The sequence below is a fragment of the Diadema antillarum genome, unplaced genomic scaffold (assembly GCF_040938485.1).
Source record: "Diadema antillarum isolate AM-2024a unplaced genomic scaffold, OU_Dant_1.0 seq00000315_RagTag, whole genome shotgun sequence".
NCBI classification, from domain to species: Eukaryota; Metazoa; Echinodermata; class Echinoidea; order Diadematoida; family Diadematidae; genus Diadema; species Diadema antillarum.
Genome location: NW_027271335.1, coordinates 616,715 through 641,479, shown reverse-complemented (window position 1 = coordinate 641,479; position 24,765 = coordinate 616,715). Strand labels below are relative to the sequence as shown.

General features: G+C 39.3%; 1 protein-coding gene across 3 annotated transcripts in view; it reads left to right on the top strand.

Annotated features, from left to right (window-relative positions):
* The window catches only part of LOC139730479 (uncharacterized), a 93,587-nt gene that overhangs the window by 55,474 nt on the left and 13,348 nt on the right, over window positions 1-24,765 (top strand). Inside the window, exon 1 of one of the 3 annotated variants that reach the window (XM_071641321.1) lies at window positions 5,679-5,877. The exons of 1 other annotated variant lie outside the window; for it this stretch is intronic. In XM_071641321.1, the coding sequence (XP_071497422.1) occupies window positions 5,862-5,877 (16 nt within the window). In that variant the 5' untranslated portion in view covers window positions 5,679-5,861. Of the gene's footprint in view, window positions 1-5,678; window positions 5,949-24,765 lie in introns of those variants that run through there. One more of the 3 variants, XM_071641323.1, reaches the window with a different exon arrangement.

Here is a 24,765-nt window from a genome sequence, read left to right as displayed (position 1 = left end):
TTCAACTTTGATTGCTCAGTACGTTTCATTTTAAATCTGTAATATAAATTATTCTTTCTATTTATTGAACGCAGGAGCGATTTTGAAATCCATGGGAGCCTGGGTATTTTTTTTGTAATTAGCTGATTTTTCTCTACGTTTTGGAATACAAATGTCCAAATGTTGGATAAAAATCTTCATAAAATATTCATAAGACAAATTAACATCATCTGTATCAAAGATACAGGACCAGTCTGCGGTGTCTAAGCTAGCACCTAGCCTGGCTATACTTTCATGAGTAATTCTTCGTTTAAATATATTGTTGTTTTTATTATTAACTGTTCCATTTAAAGAAAAACCAGTCGAGATGGGGAAATGATCGGTGATATCTGAGAGTACTATAAAAGAATCAGGAGGAGGAAGAATGTTACAAAAAATGTTATCAATTAAAGAAACAGATTCATTAACTATACGTGTGGGTTTAGATATTAAGGGTAAAAAAGAGGCAGACAAAAATATTTCCAAAAAATCTTGCGACATATTATTCTGTTTTAGCAAATCTATATTAAAATCACCCATTATAAAACAATTTTTGTTGATAAAAAGTGGGTTTTTAACCAGATCCGAAAAATAATCTAAAAATGATTTAGTATTCGCGTTTGGTGGTCTATATACTACACCTATGATTATATTTTTGCTGCCTGGAACTGTGATTTCAATAAATAAAGACTCAAAAAAATCAGTCATACTGGTGAACTCATCGCGGACTACATAATCATAATTTTGTTTAACATATATGGCAACGCCTCCACCTACCCTATTTTGTCTGTTATTAACCACTAAATCGTACCCGTCGAGAGCGAAGGGAAGACTGGAGTCATGAGAGAGCCAGGTTTCGGTTAAACCTACCGCCGAGATATTATGCATGATGGGACTATTTAAAAATAACCTCAATTCTTCAAAATGCTTATTAATACTTCTAATATTAAAATGTAAAAGAGAAAAAGTAGTACTATCATATTCCTTGACAACATTGGTAAATTGGGATTGAGTAAGATATTCAGAAGACGGACTTTGCAATTGGTTCTCTGTGTCAAAATCATAGTCTAATTCTTGCGGCGATGAATTAAAACTGTCAGAAACATAATTATCAAAAAAAATGTCATTTTGATTGATATTTGATTCGTTTTGTTCAAAAGAAGGTCCTGCCAAATCAAAAAAGTCATCATCATTAATTGAATTGAATGCTGTGTCTATAGAATTGCGTATGAAAGGGTGAGCGTGTTGTCCGTTGCTTGAGTCCACGAGGGCACCTGTAGAGGGCAGTATAGAACAATTTGACTGTGGAGATTGTTGCAATATTGCAGTTACACATTTTATCGTTGTCTCTTAATATAACGTTGTCTACAAAGGAAAATAGGATCGTCCTATACATAACATTAATACGATCTAAGTAGGCACAAACATAAAGAGAACAGTTTGTCATAAGCATGAATACTGATATTCAAAATAGCATTCTTTTACTCTGATAAAGACACATCGACCGCTATTTTGTATTTTTTGGGTATTATATCCAAGCTGGACATTCTCTATTATTATAATATATTCTTATATTTTAAGTATTTTGCATCGAGAAATACGAAAATAAAATTGAAGTCCTTATACGTATTATGATTGAAGTCCTTATTATGTGATTGCTTTCCCTGCTTGTCATTTTGCCTCTGACGAAGATTCTGCTAGGATCGAAAGCTCAGGCCCCTTTTGACTCCATTTTACTCCATTGGCTCGCCTTTATTGGATAGGCAGTTTTCAGCAGTTTTTTTGCCACATTTAGTTCATTTTCTGCTGTTGCATCACGCCCACGTGATCCTCCTTATCCTCTTTGTCTTCTCTGTTCTGTTTTAATTGTTTTAACTGTTTTATTGCTTTGTTCCAGTTCAGTCTCCTTCCTAGCCCTCTTTCACTCCCACTTCTGTTCCTGTTGTGTGAAGTCCTTATATGTGATTGCTTTCCCTGCTTGTTTGTCATTTTGCCTCTGACGAAGATTCTGCTAGGATCGAAAGCTCAGGCCCCTTTTGACTCCAAAATAGAATTGATATTGAAATTGAATTGTCACCTGAAGCCAGGAACTGCGCCGTGATGGCCAGCTTAAAGCCCGGAGTTAGTGCGTTCCTCATCTATTATTCCTGCTTCTGTATCCTTGGCCCCACTCATCGAACATAACAGGCTCCATCCTGAAGTTTTTAAAGAAGGGCTTAGGATTTCAACTCTAAGCTTCTCCGTTAGCCTGGGATAATGTCTCTACAGCCTCCTGCTCTCCTCTGGCGGCCATGGTTGAGTGCGATATTTTCAGGGTCTTCTCCATCTGTTCCTTCTCTTTGCCTTCTCTACGTCTCTCTATCAAGTAGGTCGTGCTCAGGACAGCAATCTGCAGCAAAGCAACATGGTCCAAACGGTCCATACTCTATCATGGCTGGGCTGAGACTCATGAAAATGCTCGATTCACCAGTACTTGAAACCTTATCGCAGACCATTCCGGCGGGATTCTTGATGCACATCATGGAATATTCGTTTTACATTATGAGTACATTCTAAATATTCGCGTTGCATTCTGTTTGAATTCTTGAACATTCAAATCATGTTTATTAGCTATTCCCGGAGCCTTTTGACTGCATTCGAGATAAATTTGTACAATGTACTTCATTCGGGACGCTTTCAGACCTGCTAACCAGACTTCGAGCAGCTACAATCGGTCGGCATTCGTACGGCATTCGAAGTGCTTTTGAAATATTCTGACTGCATTTTAATAGCATTCTTAATATTCCTATTGTGTTCCAACTACATTCGAACCACACTCGAGAGCTAAACGGAATATCACATTAGAATGATTCGATACAAAGCTGTTCCAAGTATTAGAACAACAATTCTCAACAAACTGTAGGAATTTTAAATTCTTTCCCGAATGTGGCACGAATTTTGAAAATCTTTCATTCGAGTCACTTCTGCTTGATTCGTGCTATATATAATACTATTCTGTGACGGGGATATAAGAATGACTGTTCACAGCTATGTCACTGATGCAGGCTGTTGTTGCAGCAATGTTATTGAATTGAATTGAATTGAATTGAATTTATTTATTCAGCATAAAAACAACAGAGAAAGACATTGATGAACAGTCATGACAGACACAGAGAAAAAAAAACATAACTTTATAAAGCTGAAGGGAAGCAGCCAACGAGGAATTAAGTTTCCTTAAAATCTGGCCGACCCAGAAAATCAATTTAAAAAAATGCATGGGTGGTAAATTATTTCATATTTATAAAAAAAAAAATGAGATGAACACATATACCGATGCAAGAACAAAACATAAAGCAATACAGCATGATACACACTACATTTACATTCTGAAGACAATACGACGAAAGTGAGTTACACGGATAGTGTATTGACGTGTATTTCATCTCAGTTTACTTAATTATTTGGTTATCCCTCATGTTGGGCGACAAAATAGGCGGTTGCTATACACAGGCGTTTTAGTTCATAAGCTGGTCGTGGGGAAATTATCTGTGGTCGTTAAATATAGACAGGTGGTAATATAAGACAAGATTGACTGTATTAGACACGGACAGTGTATTGACTTGTATTTCATCTCAGTTTACTTAATTAGTTTGGTTATCCCTCATGTTGGGCGACAAAATAGGCGGTTGCTATACACAGGCGTTTTAGTTCATAAGTTGGTTGTGGGGAAATTATCTGTGGTCGTTAAATATAGACAGTGGTAATATAAGACAGGATTGACTGTATTAGACACGGACAGTGTATTGACTTGTATTTCATCTCAGTTTGCTTAATTATTTGGTTAGGTGACAGATTAGCAAAAAACAGTAGATTTCTTTAAAAAACGGTAGGCGACTGAAATCTCTCAAAAGAGGCAGTCTTTACCGGTAGAGCATGTCATGCTTTAACCACTGAGTACCTCTCATCTTTAACAATTAGTGAAGGCGAACAGTAATTACAATAAAAACGACATAATGAAGCCTGCAAATGTTGAAAAGATGGGGCTTTGTACCGGTACTCGACACGAACGACTTATATGTATTCTGATATGTATTCTGTTGTAGGGGCTATCCTGGGGAAAATCTCGCCTCGGACCCCGTTTACAGTGCGAGGCTCGGCCGCGGCCGAGCCGCGGCCTGGCCCAGCCCCGCTTCAGTGTAAACGCGCAAAAGGCCAAATGCGAGGCCAAAATTGGCCTCGCATTTGGCCTCGCTCTGGAGGTGGTCTCGGCCGCGGCCGAGCCGCGGCCGAGCCCGGCCTTTTCTCAGACCCCGTTTACAGTGCGGGGCTGGGCCGAGCCGCGGCCGAGCCGCGGCCGAGCCCAGCCTCAATTGCGAGGCCGGGCTCCGCAATTTGTCCGTTTACACTGCCGGGCTCGGCCGCGCTTTTGATTCAAACCTTTCAATATTTTGTCGTAGTGGCGCTCTGCTTGTAAACAAATGCAATTTGGTATTGTCTGGTTTTCAGACCCTTTGCCAATTGAATTCCGTGGCGACGAAGTCGCCGTTCGGGCAAAGGCCTTTGCCGAAGGAAAGAATCCTTTGCAGGACAAAACCACCTTAAACTATACTAGTTTTCGACGTTGAGGGGGTTAATATCCTGAATAGCGAAAGATACAGGCAGAGGGTTTGGAAGCCAGACTAAAATTGGCCGCGCAATTGGCCGCGCATTTGGCCCAGCTTGCGTTTACACCAAGAAAAGGCCGGGCTCGGCCGCGGCTCGGCCGCGGCCGAGACCACCTCCAGAGCGAGGCCAAATGCGAGGCCAATTTTGGCCTCGCATTTGGCCTTTTGCGCGTTTACACTGAAGCGGGGCTGGGCACGGCCGCGGCTCGGCCGCGGCCGAGCCTCGCACTGTAAACGGGGTCTAAGTGTAAACGCAAACTGGGCCAAATGCGCGGCCAATTTTAGTCTGGCTTCCAAACCCTCTGCCTGTACTATTTCACTTATCAGGATATTAACCCCCTCAACGTCGAAAACTAGTATAGTTTAAGGTGGTTTTGTCCTGCAAAGGATTTTTTCCTTCGACAAAGGCCTTTGCCCGAACGGCGAATTCGTCGCCGCGGTATTCAGTTGGCAAAGGGTGTGAAAACCAGACAATACCAAATTGGGTTTGTTTACAAGCAGAGCGCCACTACGACAAAATATTGAAAGGTTTTGATTAAAAGCGCGGCCGAGCCCAGCAGTGTAAACGGACAAAATTGCGGGGCTCGGCCGCACAATTGAGGCCGGGCCCGCACTGTAAACGGGGTCCTACACACCTGCTCTTGCGAATACGTCTCAGGGAGCGGGGATATTTGAATGCTTTTTCAAGTTTAAAAACAAAAAGCATGACAGAAAGACTTTAACAGAAATGACTTTGTCATCCATTCTTTTGTGACACTCGTCGCTTAATCCTTTGCTTTCCAGAGCGGTAAAATGCTTACTGAGATTCCCAAATGACAATCCACAAGCAAAGAAAGTTTGCACCCAAGAGCAGCCCTTTTAGGTACGAAATGGACGACTTTGGTGCACTTTGAATTGGCTTGGCTGGTCTGGCTTTGTAGACTGGTAACTGAGTGAAAAGGGACTGTTCAGCCAGAAATTGAGCAATGACAGAATTTTCCGGATTGTTACTTTGTTCAAGGGTGCAGACTTCCGACACTTATAGCCCATTTATCTGCCACGTGTTGCTGTACTTTGATCGTTCATGTTTTATATGATATCATAGCAGATATCGAGGTATTTAGGCAGACGTGCATAGCACAGTGCATTCAGATCGTATTCAGGTGGCGGTTATTTGCGTTACAGCCGTTGTTGTACCCATGCATCAAAAGAACGTGTATTATGGATCTAAGTTGCGGTGAGTCAGTAGGCCTACTAACACGAAATGAATGATACGTTGATATAAACAATGGCGCCAGTGGTGCTGTGGTACGTACATCAAATTGATTTTTCTCACTTACTTAAGAACATTCGTAGAAATAAGGTGTTGCATGAAGAACGATCTACCGAATGTTATATTGACTATATCCAATGTTGAAAACAGCAAACTGCGCGTTCCTTGATTGCTTGAAGACAAAGTGATATGGCAACATGATTAAAGAGTTTAGGCTACTTCACGTAAACGATGGGATACTATAGTCTTCATTAGTGTTTGAATACTTTCACTCTCTGCGATTTTGACAAGTGTGAGGATGTCAAAACGGCTTAATGAAACAACTATATACAGTGTGTCAAATATTCAGCCTTATTTCGATCAAAATGATTAGAATAATATGATAGAATGTGATAAGCAATGCTACCTTTTACTCAAAGTTAGCAATTTTACTGATAGAATATGATCTACAATACATTATAGTTTGACACAAAGTTGATAGGGTGGGAGTTGAAATACAGAGGGTCGTGCAAAAAGAAAGTGTTACATGTTTCATTTGAATCTCGATTTGACCGAATATTCTTCATTTTCCTCCATCATTTTTAGCCTTCCTTGATCTTTTGGGCTTAAAAGATATCATAGAGATCATAGGTTTACTTTACAACTTAATTCGTGTTTTGTTTTGTGTTAAATGTGTTGTTTATTCTTATTGTTATAAGGAAGAGCACCTACGCATGAATGACAACTTGCTCAGTTTTGCAATTTTTACTTTTGTGCCCTGGAAGAGAAAAACAAAGGTGTTCACTCATGTATAAAGTTTTCCTTTTTTGTTGACATACCAAGTTGATAGCCAATTAAATTATCTTTGATATGGTATATAATACATCAACTTTTAGCCAAATAATCTATGAGAAATATAATCTTGAAAAAGTGTTTACTTTTTTTTTTGCTGAGTGTATATATATATATATATATATATATATATATAATTATATATGTACATATATATACACATACAGTGTATATATGTATATATACAAATTAACAAAATTTACTAAAAGTATGCACCAGACCTTTACACTTCAATTCCCAAAATGCTATTTAAAGCAGCCTGTTTGTTTGTTTGTTCATTTCCTTCTGAGAAGATGGCTGAATAGCCCATATTCAGCTACACTAAGCTGGTCTTCCTTGGTGTCCAGTTGGATGTGAGGTGGAACCACTTTACTGGGTTAAACACCCTGTTCTTTGCGATGAATGAATGAAGCGGGATCTTTTGCGTGCATGAGTTGTGCCTCTCTCATACACGGGATCTCTATTTATGTCCTATCCGAGGGACAGAGTGTTTTTCATCTTGCTCGAGGGGATAGTGATCCTATGATTACAGACAACATTGCTTGCCTCGATTGCGTGTTAACTCTTCGACCTTTTATACAGGTATCCTTGCCCTCTCAACCCCCGAAAAACAAAGAAAAAATCTACGGCTATGATTATTTTGGTCTAATGGGATGTTTGAATAATGTGACTGCTAGGGAAATTTTAGAGTAAAATACTACTTTTTTCTTAGTTGCATAATGTATGTAGAGTTAAAAAAAAAAAACGGTTCCCTATAAAACGTCATTCTATAGTGCAAGCCCATTAATTTGCATAAACGAAATGGCTGCCAAATCATTTTCCATTCTTCTAGGCGATTCCCGGAAATTCGCCACAAAACTCATGGGTCTTGTTTTTCTATTGCAGAAATTCATGGGCTTTATTTGCCCTGTGAAACACAAGCACTTTGTGTAATATTAATGGTACTTTTCAAGTCTCTTCATGGATGCAGAGAGAGCAGATACAATTATTCCGCTATTATGACGACACGACAAAATACAATCAGATTTTGGCGTTGATAACATCCAATATGATTAAACTGTTTAACTGCTTCTTCAGGGTCTTAAAATGTAACATCTTAGTTCTATTCTGCAGAAAACTCTATTCAATTTGGTTAAGCGGTCACAGAAAAATGTGAATTGTTGTAAAGCATGTCATGAGGCTGATTCTTCCAAGTATAGCACTTGGATGTTCTTGTGTGTGAACACAATAGACAGAACTTGGAGGGAAGAGATTCCTGACATGCTCAACAAAATTCCTCATTTCTCGTTGACCGCTGAAGCAAACCGAATGGGGTTTTCTGTAAGATGTGGGCAATGAGTTATAGTTTCATACCCTGAAACTGTATTTGGATTGATTGACTATTTTTAAAGTTATCATTGAGGAGGTTCCCATTGTATGTTTTTTTAGGACTATCAATGACCACTATTTCAGCAAAATATTTACTCGGTGATATACCCTTAGATTGTGTACTAATGTTGATTTTGTGTCGTTTCGGAGGCATCCAAAAGGCATCAATCAAAGTTTAAAGTCAAAATGTTTGAGCGAGTTCTATGTGTCTCGTTTGGCCTAGTGTGATCATCTCCATGTTGTACAGTAGTTGAGTCGACTCTGATTTTCGTATTCAGTATCTCAATGGGTTTGACACAACTGCTTATACGTACTGGTGTGAAATATGTGAGGCAGATCTCTCCATTATGTCTTGATCCGCGTTCGTCTTTACTCTTATTCTTCTTGGGGCTCTCTAGGAAGATGTGATCAAAACGTGTCTGACATAACTGCTGTTTCAAAGGAGTCAATCCCATTCTTTCACTTGTTCTTGTGAGAGAGCTACGCACTTTTCAGTTCACTCCTACTTAATAGCTTTAGCAATCCGCAGTGCAGTCTAGCTCCTTTCGTAATTGATCTGAGGAAACTGAGTTCCGTTACTCCCGCTATTTATAGTATGTGCCTATAAACATACACACCAGAAGTCAGAGTTCTGCTTTGACTTCAGCCGGCATCAGGTGACTCACATGTAAGGGGTAGAGATGTTCAGCGAGAGATGATCAGTTCAGTACAGTTTATTTCATTTTATTTAATCACGGCAATTTGTTTCAGCAAAGCTGTTCTTCTGCAAATCCGTGAACAATATAAAAATAGCAGAAATACATACAAAGTGCAAATACAATAATAAAGAAATGAACAAGTGTCAGGTAGCAGCAAAAGCAACGAAACATTATGAAAAGTGCAGCAAAGAAAAAAAAGGAAAACGAAGCAAATACCCTAAGAAACAAAAAAGTATCAAGATGATGATGATCCTCAGTATATGTGTAGCGACATACACGTATATCTGTTGCAGAAATATTCAAAGGCGCAGACTCCTTCAAGAGATCGAGTAGCAATTGAATGCCTAGTGAATAATGTGAGTCTTGAGGGAGGCTTTGAAGTGTTCCAGTTTGTCAATTTCACAGAGAAAAGATGGCAGGGAGTTCTATAGACTATGAGCGATAGTCTCCATATCCCTTGAGATGTGTAATGGGCGTCTGGAGAGTAATGCCATATGAACGGAGTACAGAACGAGGCTGACGCCGCTCGATGGAACGCAAGTATCCTGAGGCCTGCAATTACGCAATGCGGGGATTCCCCGGATGATTTTTTTTTTTCTTGTCCGAAAAAGTTTGAACAATGGGCCTATCATTTCAGTTCAGTTCAAATTTATTTCATATTTCCATTTTCTCAATGATGACATTACAAAATTATTGACAACAAAACAAGAGTACAAAATATATACAATCATGTCTTTTGATTGTAGAAGAAAAAGAAAAAGAAAATATACTTGACACAAATGTACATGGTCACATCGTATGAAAATGTCACTAGTAAGTATAAGAAATATGATGGGGCCTACATAAAAGCTTTAAAGTTTGTAAAACTGTAGGTTCCCGAGTTCATAGGCATATAACTTTACACGGAGAACGGATATGTTTGTCTTGACCAACTAAAATTACACCAGTACAAAAAAAAAAAATAGATGAGTAATAAACTAATGAACCACATAGATATCGCACAAACCAGACTGCATACAAATCTCGCAGTGTTTGAATAACAAAAAATGCTGTATTATTAAAAGATGTATCGGTACCATGAAATAACTTAAGTAACTCGGTGCTGCGGACAAGGACAAAAGACTGGGAGCATAAAAAGGTTGCTAAGGGCTTGGTAGTGTGTATCCACTAAGTAATAACTGTTTTAATTTGCGTTTGAAGGTGAATAAAGATAAGGAAGAAGTGATATCTAGAGGGAGATCATTCCAATATCTGGGTCCAGTAAATATAATTGTCTTCTTTGCAAAAATAGTGCGAGTACGGGGAAGGTGATAGGCGTCACTCTGGCGAGTGGGATAACAGTGGATAGAACGATTCCTTTTGAACATGTGGATAAAAACAGATGGTAATTCATTAGTTGTTAGTTTATACATGAAAATTCCGAGATTATAATAATATAAGTCTGAAATTTTCAGAATTCTGTTTTGATGGAAAAAACAATTGGTATGGGCAAAATATCCGGCGTGGTTTATGATTCTTATTGCACGCTTTTGAATACGGAGAAGGGAATCTAGTAATGAGTGAATTGCATTTCCCCACGCCAAAATTCCATAATTGAAGTGTGGAGATATTAAACAAGAATATATACTCTGCAAAATATGAACAGGAAAAAAATGTTTTAGCTTATTCAAGATCCCAATATTTCTAGACAAAATTTTACTTACAAAATTAACATGAGTTTTCCAGGATAATTCTTGGTCAATCCAAAGCCCTAAAAACTTTGTGTTATTAACCTGCTTTAAACATAAATCATTTATTTTGATATCATATGGAACAACATTCAAAGAATTACTAAATACCATATAATGAGTTTTTTTCTATGTTCAAGGACAATTTGTTCGCATAAATCCAGGATTGCACGGACCTGAGCTCAGTATTCATCATATTCATTAATGCATTAGGGTCTCGATGTGAAAAAAACAAGCTTGTGTCATCGGCGAAACAAATGAATGACAAAATTTGCGATGATTTTGGAAGATCGTTTATGTATACTATAAATAAAAGTGGGCCCAAGAGGGAGCCCTGCGGGACTCCACATGAAATAGGCTTTAATTGCGAATCATGGCTATTGATATTAACAAATTGCTTTCTTTCTGTTAAATAACTCTTAAACCATTCTAAGGGGGTACCGCGGATTCCATAGTGACACAATTTATAAAACAAGATTTCATGATCTATCGTGTCGAAAGCTTTAGAAAAATCAAGAAAAACTCCAATTGTATGTTCAAAACTATCTATAGCATGAGCTACCTTGTCTATAAAAGTAAGTAAAGCATGGGTTGTGTTGTAATGTTTTCTAAAACCAAACTGAGAATCCGACAGAATGTTATGATTTGTGAGAAATTTTAATAATCGTGTGTAAACCACCCTTTCGAGAATTTTAGAGATTGAAGTCAACAAAGAAATTGGTCGGTAATTATTCACCAAATCTTTCTGTCCCTTCTTAAAGATAGGGACAACTTTTGCGACCTTCATCTTATTGGGGACTTTGCCATTAAATAAGGATTGATTGAAAATGTATGTGAGAGGAGTAATGATTTCGTTTAAAACATTTTTTAAAAGAAAATTTGTAATTCCATCATATCCTGAACTTTTTTTATCGTTCAAATTCTTAATAATATCTATAATTTCTTCTTCAGCAATAGGTTAAAAAAATATTGATTGAGAATTCCTATTACCTAAGTATCTATAAAATTCAGTTGATGATTTCGGGATTTTACTGGCAAGATGTGGACCAAGAGTTGCAAAATAATCATTGAAAGATTCCGCCATATTGACCGGGTCGTTAATCTGGCGGCCGTCCACTGAAATATATTTAGGAGGATCAGTATTGTTTTTATGTTTGAGCGCCTCATTAATCACCTTCCACGTACTCTTCACATCAGATTTATATTTAACAAACTGTCGGGAAAAATAATTTCGCTTGGCTATACGTATTATGGATGTCAATATATTCCGATAACGAACATATCTTAATTTGTTTAAAGGGGATGGATCTTTACGATACTTATGAAAAAATTTATTCTTGCGGTTAATGGACCTGAGAAGAGATTTTGTAACCCATGGTTGTCGTGGTACTTTTTTATAATTAGAATGGTGAGGTCTTCGGAGAGGAACACAAGAATCATAATTAGCCATCAAAATATTCATAAAATTTTCAAAGGCTAAATCAATGTCGCTTTGACTGTATACGGTGGACCAATCCTCTGAACTTAATTTCTCCCTAAGTTTATTAAGGTTGGATTCCGACATTACACGAATACCTGGGTTATGGGTGTGAGAAGCATTAGCAGTCATAAACTGGACACAAGGGCGTAAATTGGGAAATGATCAGTAACGTCAGAAACTATTATGCCAGATGTAATGTCAGAAAATGAATCATTTACAAAAATGTTGTCAATAAGAGTAGATACATCATCAGTTATTCGAGTCGGTTTCCTTATAAGGGGAATAAATGATTTCGACAACATAAGATTAAGAAAATCTGCGCATAAGTGATTATCACTGTAATTAAGGAGATTGAGATTAAAATCACCCATGACAAAACATGTCTTACTGTCAAAGTAAGTGTTCGAGATAAGGCCGCAGAATAACTCTAAAAATTCAGCAGGGTTTGAGCTTGGGGGTCGATAAATCTCCCCAATTATAATATTACCTTTGTTTGAAGTTTTGACCTCGATAAATACACTCTCAAATGTATCTGACATCACGCTGTATTTTTCTAAGAAGACACAGTCTAAATTCTGTGACACATAAAATCCGACTCCCCCACCTTTCTTCCATGTTCTATTATTTGTTATGAGTTTAAAACCGTCTATAGTAAGCAGCGAAGAGGGTGATGTCTCCTTCAACCAAGTTTCACTGAGCCCGATAATATTATATTTGGATTTTAATATACTCACAAAAGAAAGAAATTGATCAAAGTTTTTATTTAAGCTTCTGATATTAAAATGTGAAATAAACAGTTGATTTTCGTCGGTATGAGTGAGTGAAGTAAGCTCATCCTCTGTGTGGTAGTGAGTGAATACATTTTGGACTGCTGTATCGCTACAGTCAAAATCCAGTCTTAATTCAGGAGTTTGCATATTTAAGAAAGTGACGATGTCGGAATCCTCACCCTCTTCGCTGTCTACTGAAATTACTGGTGTCATATCAGCAAATGACTGAGGATAAAGGGTGGCAACTGATGCGGCATTCGAGTTTACAGTAGTATTTGAATTCATCATTGTGACTGATACAAGGCAGGTGAATATGAAGACAGGCTGTAAACAGGAAATAACTTCTTAAAAACACATCTGCTGCTTGGTTTTATAGGGAGACAAGTGGGAGAACATTCACCCTGATAATATATGGGAAAAGAATGTCCAATGGCCATACATAAAACAATGCATGCCAAAAATGCAAAGGTAACTGCACCAGTATAGTAAGTAGGGAATGAGGTTGTTGCTAGGCTATATGAGGCCAGAATTGCACTGAAGAGTTCAGAGAAGCGAATGCCAGAGCAAACAGACAACAAATAATTGGGGGTGAACAAAAACACCATAGCAACACATTTATGCCTACACAATGATAACAGTTTGCAGAGGGTAGGAGGCAAATTACGTAGAGGAGTCAGAAGCACCGGGATGACACATTTTTGCATAAACATTGATAACAAATCACTGAGAGGAGTCGGAAGTACCGTGGTAACACGTCTTTGCATGTACAATAACAAATAGCTGAGAACAGGTAGTGAATTGATTTGCGAGGTCAAAAACACCGGAATAATGCATTTTTGGATACACAAGGATGACAGATTGCTCAAAGCTGATGACAAATTGATAGCGGTCGAGAGCACCGGCATAACACATTTTTGCATACACAATAGGAAGTTCATTAACACTGTTATGTAAATTTTTGTGAATTTCGCCAGGAGAGAAAGCACAGTGAGCGTGCATAGAACAATGTAAAAAGGTATACCGAGTACTGGTTCTTTACATAGTGGATATGGTAATACAGTTCTCAGTTCAAATCTAAACATACGAGTGGTTATACGTACGTTCATAAGTATGCACTTGGCAGAATTGTGAAAAATCAAATTAATATATCCAGGTAAGACAGATTTTGATGTTGCGTACATGGAATGTATGTCAAGGCAAAATGCAAACACTGCTGAGCACATAACAAAATCTAAGTTGAAATGAATATCAATCGCTGTGTCGTGTGCGTACTTAAAGCACACAGAAAGATACATAATCAATAAAAAATTACTTACATACATGTCTTCTTTAGACCGTTTTCTCCAGATGTTACCCGCAGCCACCCTCCCTCCCTCACCCTTGAAAAATCCCTTTGCAATCAAAGTACAGACATTATTGCGATTTACTTCTTTTCGCATTACGTGTAAATTATAATTTTGTTATCATTTTCATGGAATTGTGAAGAAAAAAGACAAAAGGTTATAATAGTTTCAGTCATAACACAGTACAGACTATTTCATGTCGGATATACTATAATCACAGATTGCGATAAAAAGCATATCACATTTTACATGTTTTTTCTCCAATAGCCGAGTATTGGGACATAATGGGAAAAATAGAGGAATTAAGAAACATTCTTCCTACCAGTAAACAGACCAAATCTGTTGAACAGTAAATTAGATCATTACTTTTCAATCACATAATTTAAACGTGTTATGAAGTCAGAGGTTAAGTTCCAGTCGTAGCATAGTGCAAGCCATCTCGTGCTGGATATGGTAGTCTAAGATTACGAGAAAAACAATTTTCCATTTGCCGAATATTAGAGCAGATGTAGAAGAAAGAAAGAAAATGTACAGGAAGACGCTTACTTCCAATCAATATATATACCAAATCTGTTGGGCAGTAAACTTCAGAGTTCAATCATTGCCATTCAATCCCATAAACGTATAATGAGCGCACTGTTTATATTTAAAATCAATTCAACCAAAATGAATAATTGACTGTGTGAGCCGCTGCATCGGCCTCATACACTTAGTATAATTGTTGAGTGCTTTGTTTGAATAACATGACATAATGTTTGAATAACATGACACAAAAAAGAAGGAAAAGGAACGAACACAACTCGTGGTAGCTATTTGAAATTTGCGAGTGGTGCTATATCAGTGAGAATAAATTTACGTAGTCTTCTATCAGCCAATCTTCTATCTTCTATCAGCCAATTCTATCAGCCAATCGTTGAGTGTTTTGTTCGTACATGCATGATTCGTACATGCATGATACTGACGTTGTGATACAGTTTACTGTATTTGGGCAGAGTGCAAGGTTCATTGTTAATCAAAACAGGCCTGCTCCCGCCATCTGGAATTCTCTCTCTGAAATCTGTTGTCTTAAATATAAGAAGGTGAATTATGGACTTCAGCACCGGTGAGCACTAACACAAAATGTACCATACGACGACAGTAAACATTAACATCAGCGGTACTGTGGTGTACATTGCTCGCCGACTCTAATATTTGTAGAAATTTACTATAGGAAGCATTCATGTGCAGACCATTCACTAGGCCTATACTGTTTGAGAACATTCTCAGAGCAAACCGTGCCCTTCCCTTGGTTGTGGACATGCGACGTGCCTACCTACATGAAAGAGTTTATGTTACTCTTTGTAAACTCCGGGTAGTAGATATCTGCTTGAACACTAACTCTCCAGATTTATCGTATGTGGATGCCATACCGTTTCAATCACTCAAATATATATATTTTTTTTCGAAAGAATCTGAATCATCGGAATACCTTGGAAGGTATTAAGCAGTGATATCTGTACTGCGGAGAAAGCTAACAATACATGTAACTTAGGCAAAATATAAACTTCTGACATGAAGAAATATATCAAATTGTTTTCTTTAAGGTTTAAGGTGAGACAAGAAAAGGGTGATGTTGTATTCAGGTTATTGCCTATAGGGACGCCTTCAAAGTAAAGTGACCTATAGTGACTGTGACGGAGAACCGTGATGTGCCTTGGTGAAACCAGGGTGGGGTGTAATAAAAGTGTCCATTCGGGACATGAGAGTTGGAGTTGGCAAACATGGCGTGAACAGCTGTACTCATTCGGTGCTGATCCAAGAATGTTTTGTCGGTATATGACAGATGTTACGTCGGTGCTGACGGGTGTTCTGTTGGTGCATGACATGTGGGGGAACATGTCCGGGAAACATACAAACAGGCCGTCTTATGGGTAGTTATTTCGGTGTTTGGTACATCGTTGTAATGATTGATGCCCTTTGGAGGTTAATGTGTAGTGTTTGCACTCGTGTGAGATGTGTACACAGGTAGCGAACGTAACAGTGTCGTTCGTAGCGGTATTGTATACTGCGTGACATTGCACGGTATGTGTAATGGGGCTGCGATATGCAGTGGTTGTGAATGAAGTGCGATTCGCGAAGCGATGCGAGGAGTATGTTTTGCGCACTTGTACTGGTCTTCTCGCTAGCTGAATACCAGGGTTGCAGCTTTGATTGCTGAAAAGGAAGGGTACGTATCATCGTTTCCTTTATGTCATTTTATCAGATTAGTGTGTCACTTTCTGGTTATTTTGATCAGCATCGTTAGATATGGCTTTACGAGGAAATTGGCCTCGAGATATACGAGTGTTTGTCAGGTCTGAATTGCTTAGACTATTCTCGTAGTTCGGTACGCAGCGGAGTGTACTGTAGGAAGTTGCGTTAGCGACGTAGTCTTGAAATCTAGTCGGATAGCTAGATGTGAATAAATCATGGCAGCCAAGTTCGATGCTGCAGAGTTTGTGAAAGACGTCACTCTTGGTAGACTGAGAGGGTTAGTGAAAGCCCAGTTGATTGAGGTTGCAACTCATGTAGATGCTGATATCAGAGAGTGTAGTCGAAAGAAAGAAATTTTTGCAGTTCTGGTGGAGAAGCTTGAACTGGGTGGTGTAGAATATGAACACACAGACCAGAGTGAGAGTACAGATGAGATTGAGAGTGCTGGTAGAAGAACTTCTCCAAGTACTACTACTACTACTAGACCTAGTGAGATGAGGGTAGATTCCACACAACTAGAACTGGCTAGATTGGAGTTAGAAAAAGAAAAAATGAAGGCAGAAAATCTGAGACTCGAACAAGGGTTAATGCAACGTCAAATCGAGTTGACTCAGGCACAGGCCAGTAGCGTCCCAGGGGATAGGCCTAATGTTACTATGTCGAGGCCAGAGACGCCCGACATTGCAAAAATGGCAAACACAGTCCCCCGCTTTGATGAAGAGGATGTAGACTCTTTCTTTTTCTCCTTTGGGAGAATAGCCAGGAATTTGGAGTGGGAGAAGAAATATTGGTCTATGATAGTACAACAAAAGCTCACAGGCAAGGCACATTCAGTAGTGTCTGCTCTCTCGGATGAGGAGGCAAATGACTATGACACAGTTAAGGAAGCAGTCCTTCTTGCCTATCAGTTAGTCCCAGAAGCCTACAGGCAAAAGTTTCGAGGATATAGGAGAGGTTCGGGACAGACCTACATAGAGTTTCAGAGAGAAAAAGAAATTATGTTTGATCGATGGGTTCGATCAATGAAAGTAGATCTCACTTATGACAATTTGAGAGGGATAGTGTTGATGGAGGAGTTCAAGAAATCGACACCTCCAGATCTGAGAACATACTTGGAAGATCGAAGAGTACATGATGTAAAGAGTGCAGCAGTCACCGCTGACCAGTATGAGTTGACACATAAAGTGAAAACAAAAAGTCCTGAGGGAAAGAGTAAGTTTGATCAGTTGAGAAATCCTGACAATCAAAAGTGGCACGGTAGTTATAGGGAAAAGACTGAATCACCGAAAGAGCGCCCAAAATCGCCACGGCCTCAATACAAAGAAGTGAGATGCTTTTTCTGTGGGAAAACAGGTCACATTAAGTCTGAATGTAGGCGATTGCTGGAACAAAATGAAGCAAAAGAAAAACAAAAGCAAAAAGCAACACATGGTTTAGTCCATGCACGTTCACAGAACATTTCAGATGCTGAAACAAAAGAGAAACCGAACCAGACAGCCACCAATGGTTTTGTTAAGTCAAGTGTAAGTGATGAACAGCGTCATCCAAATGTTGTGAAAAGCAGTGTCTCAAAAATGACAGATAGGTGTTCAAGTAGTCGTGTGGATGAAAAGTACAAGGACTTCATTTCAAATGGTACAGTTACCATTGCTGAATTTAGAGTACCGGTTGTCATCCTTCGTGATACTGGAGCTACACAGTCCCTCATGGTAGGAGATGTGAAGAGTATGCCCATAGATTGTAACACGGGTAGAAAGGTACTGATACATGATGTCAACGGAGGAACGCAGGCGGTCCCTCTATTCCGAGTGAATTTGGATAGTGGACTGATTTCAGGGGAAGTGATTGTTGGAATTGTTCCATTTCTCCCTATGGATGGAGTTTCCTTTTTGCTTGGTAATGACCTTGCAGGAGGTCGAGTGAGTGTCCTTCCGGTTGTTTCTGAAGTCCCAGTGTACGAGCGGGAAACCGAAAAACTGGTCGATGAATTCCCAGAAGTATTTCCAACATGTGCTATCACCAGGTTTCGAGCAAGTGAAGCAGAGCGTGAGAGAAAGAAGTCTGAAAGTGAAATTTCTCTTGATGACACATTCTTTGGTAAGGTGACTAGTGAAGGTGAAAGAGAACAAAGTTGGGAAGAAGGTGTGTTCAGTCAGCCAGCTTTAATCAAAGCACAAATGGAAGATGAGGAATTGTTGAAGTTGAGAGAGGGTGCATTGACTGTAGATGAGGCGAAGGGAGTGCCAGACTGTTTGTATGTAAAGTCTGGTGTTTTGATGAGGAAATGGCGTCCTCCAGATCGTCCCGCAGATGAGGACTGGACGGTTGTCTACCAGATAGTTGTTCCTCCGCCGTATCGAAAGGAAATTCTACGTCTTGCACATGAAATTCCAATGGCCGGACACATGGGTGTCAAGAAGACTTTGTGTAGAATTAGAACTCATTTCTTCTAGCCCAAGATGAGAAAGGATGTGTCTGAATTTTGTCGAACGTGTCATGAATGTCAAGTGGTAGGAAAACCACAACATGCCATTAGACCTGCGCCGTTGATTCCTATTCCGGCTTTTGAGGAGCTATTTAGCCGTGTGATGGTAGAAGAAGGAGGTGCAGTTGTGAGTGAGAGTGTCGTACACAGTGCTGAGAAAAGTGCAGAAGAGTTTGAACATGATGCTCCAGATTCTCAGAGTGTGAGTTTCAAGTCAGGAATGATTCCGCGAGTAGAGAACTCAAAGGCACTAGAAAATCCAGAGTTACTGCTCAGTCATCTGTCTGATTCGGAGAGGCAAGATGTTGTCGACATCTTCCTGGAATTTCTGGAGGTCTGCAGTGATAGATTGGGCTGTGCACACGATACTGTTCATACGGTAGATGTTGGTGACAATGCACCCATAAAGCAGCATCCATATCGGATTCATCCTGCTAAGAGAGAACAGGTTGATAGGGAGATAGATTTCATGCTTGCAAATGGAATCGTAGAGCCTAGTAACTCAAACTGGAGTTCCCCAGTAGTGCTAGTCCCAAAGGCAGACGGAACGTCCAGGTTTTGTATAGATTACAGGAAGGTCAATACCATAACCAAGACTGATTCATTTCCGCTTCCTTTGAGGAATGTATTGATCGGGTAGGAAGTGCTGAGTATGTCAGCAAATTGGATTTGATGAAAGGGTATTGGCAGGTGCCATTAGACAAGGATGCAAGAGAGATCTCGGCGTTTGTCACGCCCTCCGGGTTATGCCAGTGTCGTGTCATGCCCTTCGGGATGAAAAACTCCCCCGCCACTTTTCAACGGATGATGAATCGAGTTATTGCTGGTCATGATAACTGTGTTGTCTATATAGACGATGTGTTGGTTTTCAGCAATACGTGGGAGGAGCATGTTGCTCATCTTCGAGAGCTGTTCCGGAGGTTGTCACATGCAGGACTCGTGGTGAATCTGGCCAAATGTGAGTTTGGGAAAGCTTGTGTGACCTACCTAGGTCACAAGGTAGGCCGAGGAAGCGTCGCACCACGAGATGCAAAGGTCCGAGCCATCGTGGACTTCCCAGTGCCGGCATCGAAACGGGAGCTTCAGCGCTTCTTGGGAATGTGCGGATTTTACCGGAGGTTCGTTCCCAATTTCAGTCACTTGGTAATGCCCTTGACGGACCTGTTGAAAAAGGGTACAACGTTCCAGTGGTCGGCGAGCTGCCAGGGTGCGTTCCAGAAGCTGAAGGCCATCCTCATGAACGATCCCGTGCTCATCGCACCAAACTTCGAGAGGAGCTTCCAGCTAGCTACGGATGCTAGTGACCGAGGAGTAGGAGCCGTGCTACTTCAGGACGACGACAACGGACACAGCAAACCCGTGTGTTTCTTCTCCAAAAAACTGAATCGCCATCAGGAAAAGTATTCAACTGTGGAGAAGGAATGCCTCAGTGTCGTTCTAGCGGTGCAACATTTCGAAGCGTATTTGGACGGTGGAAGAGACATCGTGGTGTACACTGACCATAACCCATTGACATTCTTAGAACGCTTCAAACACAAAAATCAGCGTCTCTTCCGTTGGAGTTTGATTCTCCAGCCGTACCCACTGAGAATTGTGCACATAACAGGAAAGGACAACAAATTAGCAGACGCTTTGTCGCGAGTTTGAAACTGTGCACGCGCTGATAATGTTGCCGAACGATAACAATCTCAAATCTACAGTGAAACCTACATCAAGCAGAACATTTCAAACAAGACTCAAAACATACAAGAAACTGATGTTGACTTTTTGTGTGTACATAACAATGTATACATGTGTTTATGTATTCTCTTTCAGTTTTTTTTCCTTTCCCAAGGATCTGTGAAGGAGGAAAGTGTATTCATGTCAATCATGTTTGTTTTAAACGTCAACAGTATATATGAGTGATGCTAGGAAGTATGAGAAAGTACTAGTACACAATATTCTGTCTTTATAAGGAGACGTTACTTGAAAATTTCATGATGTGTTACACGCCAAGCATTGTATGATACATGTATTTTGAAAACCCAACATTACAGGAAGCGCCAGGATACAACATTTTTGGTGTGTAAGATTACAGTGAAAGTTGTGCTTCAGTGGCACACTTATATTTTGATTTCATTCAATTTACCCCAAAGAGTCAAAGGATTCAGTTTTGTATGTATACCGTTACGTTACAGAGTTAATGCTAGCAAATGCAAAAATAGTATAGCAAACACAAACGGCCAGTCACAGGAAAACTGTTGATCAAATTATGAGTTTTATGTCAACCGATTTGTGTTAAAACAAAAGAATTTGTGTTGTTTTGTATGAATGAAAAGGTGTTGAGTGACAGTGAGGCATAAAGAAGCCAAGATATAATGTCACTTCTGTACATTAATAACCTGTATATAAGTATTTCGTTACAGAATGACAGAGTCACATTTGTGTGTCGAGTATGATCTCGATATTTTCCAGAGTTTGCACATATGTTATAACATGCTAACGAGTAACAAAACATGTATGTGTGGAGTGACAAAAAGAAATGTCCGATGGTTAATTTTTGTTGTTGCTTTGGCTAACTTATGACGCAGAGTTGACATAAGTATAAGATTTATGAGCGAGTACATTGAGTAGATGTACACATGTGTCATAGTGTTTAAATACGATGTTGTTATAATCAAGAGATGCGTGCTATTACCTCATTCAGTGAAACTCCAGTGAAAGTTTGTGTTGGAGAAACAGACATATCTTTGCAACAGTCAGAACGATTTCAGGAAGAAAGTGTATGTTTGGTTTTCACATTTAAAGATGAAGTGTATGTGTTACCAAAAACAAAAATACTATACATGTTTGAAGTTATGTAAGTTTATTGGTGAAGCATATGAGGATATATTTACAGTCGAGACTACCAGAAAATACAGTCTCAGTCAAAATATCGATGCTACTGGAAATATGATTGATTACATTTGGTGTAATCTTTCCGGATTATGTGCACCCGTATGTGCACCCGTTGAAAACAGTTTCACATGTGTATTACTGTGGACACATTGCGTAATTATTGTATTTACATGTTTTGTAGGGGGCTTGTCAAGTTTTCATATATCGTTCTAAAAGTGGACAATTGATGCCGGAGTTAGCTGATTCTGATAAGGCTCAAAATCAGTAATTATAAGTATAATTGTAGTATGCCAGGTGATGTTTTAAGAAAACAACACAAAACTATTTGAGTTTGTAATCGTGTAAGCTTAATAGTAAGCAAGAACAGTGAAGTAAGCCTTACAACGAAGGTGTGTATAGTCGAAAAGTTGCATTCATAACTTTCCTCTTGCTGGGGGGAGGTGTGACGGAGAACCGTGATGTGCCTTGGTGTAACCAGGGTGGGGTGTAATAAAAGTGTCCATTCGGGACATGAGAGTTGGAGTTGGCAAACATGACGTGAACAGCTGTATTCATTCGGTGCTGATCCAAGAATGTTTTGTCGGTGTATGACAGATGTTATGTCGGTGCGGACGGGTGGTTCTGTAAATTTACAACAAAATCAAGGGAATTCTGTAAAGGGGGGAGGGAGGCGTAACTATTATTTTTGGTGCCATTTCCGAATTTAATTTCATTTTTTCCTTTTTATTTCTTTTGTTTTTACCGGTAAATAAAGGGGGGGGGGGCGTGCGCATCTTACGCCCCCCTCTGGATCCGCCACTGAAACCACTCACACACTAGTACTGCTTACTGTACTCGTTACAAAACCAGTTCGTGGCAAAGATTATGGTATATGTCAGGTACGTTCGCTGGGCAAGTTCAAGACTGATGGACTTTGACATTGTGATGAATGTGAGCATTGTTTAAATGCTTGCGTCAGAATAAGTAAACACTGTCATTGAGCAAACAAACTTTGACCGTAATTTTGCTCTATCAATAATCAGAAATTTCCATTGCAGAGCAATGCGATTGTATCCCCCGGCACTAAAAAGGGGACACAAACACTATCACCTTTGACCCTATAAAAGAAGGAACATTGGGAGCAGCATTTCCAAAATCAATAGACCTGTAGATTATACTGGGGTAGAGCTTCGTACTGAATCGAACAAAATCTGTCAAGAGATGTAGCCTATAGAGCGCACACAAACCGTCCATGAACGATATGACCTTTGAAACTTTTAAAAATGGAACAAGGGGGGCGGCACATCCGAAATCTTTAAACTTGTATCTCATAATCATTGTTAGACCTTCATACCAAATTTGAATAAAGGAACACATTGCCACGAAAAATACGTGAACAAAGCAAAAGATCTGCATTTCGTAAATGCCTTGCAGATTTCCTACTCTAATAGATATTGTACTGTATCAAGTACTAATAGTTTTTTTTTTTATGTTAGGAATGAATGATGTGCATTGTGTAAATATTCACAGTCAATTCAACTAACCATGTTATAAGTTTTCTTTTGTATTTAGCTTTAAGTATGAAGATCAAATATTAGTGTATTGATAATTATTCGTGTATTATAAATATCGCAATCGCAATTTTGCATTTTCAGTTTTGAAATTGACAACTTTTACACAAGAAAAGTGTCTTTATTGTTCATTTTGGTCTTTGAATAAGTGAATTTAAAAACCCGTTTTGCCCCCCCCCCCGAAAACACTTTTATTTATTCTTTTTTTTTTGGGGGGGGGGGGGTGGGGGTTGGGGCAAGTGCCCCTCCTGCCCCCCCCCCCCCGCTTCGTTTGTAGATTATATCATGGTAGACCACCTTCATACCAAATTTGAACAAAATCCGTCAAGAAATGTAGCCTATAGAGCGCACACAAACCATCCTCCAACAATATGACCTGTGACCCTATAAAAGACGGAACACTGGGGGCAGCACATCAAAATCTACAGGTTTGTAGATTGCATTATAATAAACCTCCATACAAAATTCGAACAAAATCCGTTAACAAATAAGACCACTAGAGCGCGAACAAACTGTGCACAAATATATATATATATTTTTTTTCTTTATTCTATAAAGTACTGGGGGTAGCATCACCCAAAGTAATACATGTGGAGATATCACTATGAATATGAACCTCCATACAAAATTTCAAAGAAATCCGTCTATGTATAGAATCCGTCTATGTATTTATTTTTTAAATTTTTTTTTTTGCGGATCGGAATCGAAGCGTCTATTCAGTGTGGCTAATCGTCTCCTGAATCGTAAGAAGTCATCACCCCTTCCAGCTCATGTGAATGCTCAATCCTTGGCACAGCTCTTCATCCAGTTCTTCAAGTCAAAGATTAGTAACATAATGTAGCAAATTTCATGTAGATATCACCCCTCAACCACCCGTGCAAGCAAGTGCATCTTTGTTACCATTTGAATCTACCACTCCAGCTGAGATTGAGAAACTTCTGCGCAACATAAATATCACCAAAGTCCTGCGAGTTAGATCCGATTCATACCATTTTAGTGAAAGAGTGTGCTACAGTTATTGCACCTATAATAGCCAGCATTGTAATTTGAGTCTTCAGCAGGCATCAGTCCCAGTCTCATTGAAGTTGGCTTAGATTTACCCTTTGTTAAAGAAGCCATCTCTTGATCCTGAGGCTCTGCAGCATTACCGGCCTGTATCGAACCTTCCATTTTTGTCCAAGATCCTTGAGCGTGCTGTCTTTTCACGATTATCAGACTATCTGCTGGAGAATAATCTCTTAGATAACCGTCAGTCAGCATATCGGCCGCATCATAGTGTTGAGACCTTACTAGTTAACTTACCCAATGATATTTTGAGAGATATGGATGATGGAAAGATTACTATTCTCTTACTGCTTGATTTATCATCCGCATTTGATACTGTTAATCATACGATTCTGGTGAATACTTTGAAGTCATTAGGTGTTGATGGTAAAGCTCTTGAGTGGTTCAAGTCATACTTATCTGAAAGGTTTCAGGTTGTTTGTGTTA